The 4,875-nt window shown below is 42.3% G+C and overlaps 1 protein-coding gene across 1 annotated transcript in view; it reads left to right on the top strand.

The window, feature by feature from the left end:
- The window catches only part of NFATC4 (nuclear factor of activated T-cells 4), a 57,939-nt gene that overhangs the window by 47,987 nt on the left and 5,077 nt on the right, over nucleotides 1-4,875 (top strand). Inside the window, exons 6-8 of the mRNA XM_018563140.1 lie at nucleotides 573-713; nucleotides 1,466-1,521; nucleotides 3,853-3,979. Of these exons, the coding sequence (XP_018418642.1) occupies nucleotides 573-713; nucleotides 1,466-1,521; nucleotides 3,853-3,979 (324 nt within the window). The remainder of the gene's footprint in view (nucleotides 1-572; nucleotides 714-1,465; nucleotides 1,522-3,852; nucleotides 3,980-4,875) is intronic.

Here is a 4,875-nt window from a genome sequence, read left to right as displayed (position 1 = left end):
ATGCTCAGGCCTCAAGGCCTGTGGGTACATAGGGGGAATGTCACATATTCAACAGGATGTTTGCAGAGAGTACATGGAGATCAGAGCAGTGGGGGGAGCAGTAAAACATTAGATTTGGTCACCAAATTGTAATCAGCACAATTAGGAAAGGGTTTGGGTTTAATCTATTCTGACAGGTTTAAAACATGCTTGAAGAAGCCACAAAAGTATATCAAACCCATGACTAATGTGTTCTGATAGGATTCAAAACATGTCTTGTTTGCTTATATTTTTTTTCACAGACTGAAGTTCTCATTTCTGCCACTAGGAAAGTGCTGTAAAAGAAAGGTACAGTAGACTGATTTCCAAGGTTGCTGTAAATAAAGCCAGTTGCCATTTTATATTGTAAGCACACTGGGTTACATGGCACAAAAAACAGCAATCAGTGATTTCAGATGACAGAGTCAACTGCTGTAAAACATAAATAGGTGGAAGATAAAAAAACAGATAACACCAAAAAAAGTACCAAAAGAACAGTTCATTCTATTTAGCCCTTTATAAACACACCTGTAATTTTTCTCTGGTTCTCTTAGCTCAGCGTTCAGCACAAGAGCTCCCTCAAGTGGAAAACTACACTCTCAGCGCATGCTCAGTGAATGGTCGGGAAGAGTTGCTCCTGTGTGGTTCCAACTTCCTTTCAGATTCAAAAGTGATCTTCCTAGAGAAAGGTCCAGGTAAGATATGAATGAGGTCTATACCAAATGTAGGAGCAGCTAGATAACCTTTTGTTCTACTGCCTTGCTGCAGTGAAGCACTGGATCCAAATAACCAGAATGCTTCAGTCATTTGTTCTCCACTTTTTTTTACATAGGTGTCCGCTTTGGCTTTAAACACCAACTCCAATTTACAGCTTATCTTAGGGTACAAAAAATACCCTTGTTGGGGGGCTTCTTCTGCACTGCAGGGGTTATCTGCTCATTTATATCCGTGGGTGAAGAGGTCTTTTAGGTACTTGATCTCCGCTTCCCCGGAAATCGCCGCTCTCCACTTCGCTCTGGCTCATGGATTGTCCCTCGGCATTCCCACATATAATGCAAGCCTATGAGTCCTGCGTTGTGCATAATTATGTCAGTGGGCCTCCGACCGCCAGAGTGCGGGAGGGAAAAGGTTGCAGGAGCGGGGAACAGGTATGTAAAAGTGCTTTACAAAGGTCCCCTAGAAAAAATAAGCAGTTAACCGTTGCAGTGCAGGGGTAACTCCACTGCAAGGGGACTTTTTATTGATTGGAGATAGGTTTTAAGGTTTCTTTCCACATGGTGGTAAGGTCATTGTTTTCAAAAATATGTGTATGTATGCAAAACATGATCAAGAACTGACATGAATAGTGACCATTTTTTCTACAAAGCCATATATAAAATGTTGGCATGATAAAAATGAAAATACCCCAAGACAAATTATTTAATCTGATTTCCTTTGCTCCCGACAGATGGAAAACTGCAATGGGAAGAAGAAGCAAAAGTAAACAGATTGAAAAGTAATGAGGTATAATGTGCATCTTTTTTCATTTTGATCAAATTCTTTTTTCTCAACTCAGACTTAGTATGCTTCTGATGATGATGTATCTTACGTGAAGAGGCTCCATATATTCTGCTTTACATGTCATAATCTGTCAGATTTATTTGACATTTTCCTGGAATGTATGCCAGAATGTGAGAAAGTACTATGTGAATACCATTTGTAAGAGCCGCATGAGCTAGAAATATAACTGAACAGACAGATACAAAATCTTAGAATGCATTAGCTGTTACGGAGTGGTAAGAAAATGTTAAAAGAAAAATACACTGTAACCAGGCTAAAAGTGTATCTAAAGCCAAGACTTTCTTTCTTTCATTTTGGATAGTGTTGAAGAATTAAAACATTTATCGTCCTTTGAAGACCAAAATGCTATAGTTGTCACTGAATACTATAGATGGCAGGATTTTTCTCTCACTTCCTGTTGTGTCTCCGGGACAGGAAGGTAAATCTTCCCAGTGGGCCAGAAAAAAAAATAAAGACGGACATTTATGAAAGTGACATTAAACTCAGGAGTTAGATCTTAAAAATGCATTCAGAGTACCCTAACTATTAACAAAAATGTATCTTATTTGTGTATCACTCAGCTGTAGATCCTCAAATTATCTCTGAATTGGTGCTGGCACTGTCCTTCCTTCTGGAGGGTGGCTACTTTTGTTCCCCATGGTCCCTGTGTATGTTGTAAAGAAGCCACCACTCCTTCCCATGATAGACTTAAATCTCAAATCTCAATTAGTAAACTAAAAATGAGATTGTAGTCCATCACAGGAGTGAGCTTGGAGCGGTGGCTACTTTACAGCACACACAGGGACCATGGAGAACAAAAGTAGCCTCCCTCCAGAAGGAAGGACAGTGTCATCTTGAATTCAGAGTTGATTTAAGGATCTACAGTTGGAGTGGTACATATGTAGCACCCCCTAACACCCAGAGGCCTGAGGTGGACCCCCAAAGGCAGGGAGAGCTGATCAGAGCTATCAGGGGCAGATCCTTAGCCAGTGAAGGGACATGTGATCGCCAAATTGGGCGCCAGTCACTTTAATCGCCTTTTTCAATGCTTTACTGTAGAACAGCATAGGTATAGTGCTTCAGACATCCATAGCAAAAATAAAACAGACTCCAGGCTCACAAATCCCTTTCAGGGTTCCACAGTACAGAATCATTAGGAGAATAGGCTGACACAGTGTAAAAGAGCAACTGCTAAATGGGGGTGTGCATGAGATCTTCCATGGGAGAGACAGCAGACTTGTTCCTGAGGTCCATATCATCTCTTTGTACCTCCATCAGTCATAAGGCTTCCCTGGTTCTTCTCCACAGATTGTTCCAGACTAGGGTTGCCACCTGTCCAGGATTCACCCGGGCAGTCCGGGTTTTGAATGCTGTGTCCAGGTTTTTAAGGCAGCTGAAACCCGGACACATGATGCCAGGCAGACAGGGGCAACCAAGATTAAGATAGAGGCTGCTAGCCCCCCACTAAAAATAGTCTTGACTGTGATATTTACATATGAATGGATGACGCTATTTACATATGAATAAGCCATGACTCATTCTCCCAAACAAATTTCTGTGCGCCCCTAGAGTGTTCAGGTTTCGCTGGAAGAAAAGGTGGCAACCCTGTTCCAGACCCCACCTGGGTCCACATGGGGCCTCCTCCAGGCTTGAGTCCTAGTCAACTTCTCCAACATTGTGCATCCACCCCCCAGAGTTGGAGGAGAAGGAAGTCAATAATGGCAGTTTCCATAATTCTCTCAGCACAGGTTCCATTTAAAGCAAATGTAATTGATTTCTAACTAGATGTTGTGAGTTACTCTCCACTACACATTGCTCCCCTTGTGTCTCCCTTTTCTTCCAACTGAACAGGAAAGGTCTTTTGCCTATTTGCTCTATAGGATTTCCCAGAAATAATACCTGTCATAAGAGAAGTACAGAGGCTGCCATCCTTCTAAAAATGCTAGTAGCCATCTTGTAATGCTGACCTTTTTTTTCTTTTAATTTCCTGATCTGCATACTTGTTTGGGGTCAGTGACACAGAAATCACTGAAGCCTGAGGGTCAGCACAACAGACAGGCAGCTAGCATTTTCAGAAAACGTTCAGGAATCGCAGATCTCAAAGTTCTCTCATGACAAATCTACTTTATATGTCATTGGAAATCTACCTCGACCAGTATGTGTTCCTCTGCTGCCAGCTAGTGGTGAAAAAACACTATACTACTCAGAGATACATTTTTTATCATTGTATGTTTATTGATTTTACAGATATAATAATGTGATATTACATGTATTGTTATGCTTTCCATTTTCCAGTCTCTGCTGTCTGTGCAAGTCCCAGAGTACTGTAATACGGAGATAACACGCCCCCTACAGGTCTACTTCTATATTTCCAATGGACGCAGGAAAAGGAGCCCTATGCAAAGTTTTCGGTACCTACCAAGTGAGTGCCTCAAAAGTCATTAAGTGGTTTGGTTTAATTTTATTGTTTATGCTTGCAAACTAATCTTTATATTACTTGTATTTTTTTATATCATAGTTGTATTATATATTATTTCACAAACAGCAATTTAAAGTAACACTAAACTCAGGAGTTAAATCTTAAAAATGCATTCAAGTACCTTAACTATTAACAATGCTGTACTTCATTTGTGTATCACTCGGCTGTAGATCTTCAAATCATCTTTGAATTCATACTGACACTGTCCTTCCTTCTGGAGGGCGGCTACTTTTGTTTCCCATGGTCCCTCTGTGTTGTAAAGTAGCCACCACTCCAAGCTCGCTCCTGTGATGGACAACAATCTCACCTTTTGTTAGCTAATTTGTAGGGATGCACCGATACCGATACTAGTATCGATATCGGTGCCAATTCCGAGTATTTGGGCAAGTACTCGTACTCGCCCAAATGCTCCGATGCCCAGCACGAGTACTTCCGGTATCAGGAAGCCGGGCAGCGCATCATTACACGCTGCACGGTTTCGCGATTGACCGCAAGCTGGCCTCGTGAGGTAAGGTTACCTTACCTTAGTATGTGCTGCCTGTCATCCCCCGTGGCCTCTCCAGCGAGAATGCGGCCTTCGTCCGGTACCCAGGCCAAGCCGTCCAATCAGGAAATCGGTTTATTTGGATGTCTGTGACACTTTCTGTCCAATAAAAGGGACATATTTATCTTTACTACTGAGTGCTGGTGATTTCCTGACTTTCCAATCAGGAAGCCGGGCGCCGTCTAATGACGCGACGCCCTGCTTTCTGATTGGCCGGGAAGCTGGCTTCATGATCCCTCGTCATCTCATGACAAGAGAGCATGGAGCCGGCCTCCCGGCCAATCAGAAAGCAGGG

The sequence above is a fragment of the Nanorana parkeri genome, unplaced genomic scaffold (genome assembly GCF_000935625.1).
Source record: "Nanorana parkeri isolate BGI_ZX_2015 unplaced genomic scaffold, ASM93562v1 scaffold635, whole genome shotgun sequence".
NCBI classification, from domain to species: Eukaryota; Metazoa; Chordata; class Amphibia; order Anura; family Dicroglossidae; genus Nanorana; species Nanorana parkeri.
This window is presented reverse-complemented; position numbering and strand designations above follow the sequence as displayed.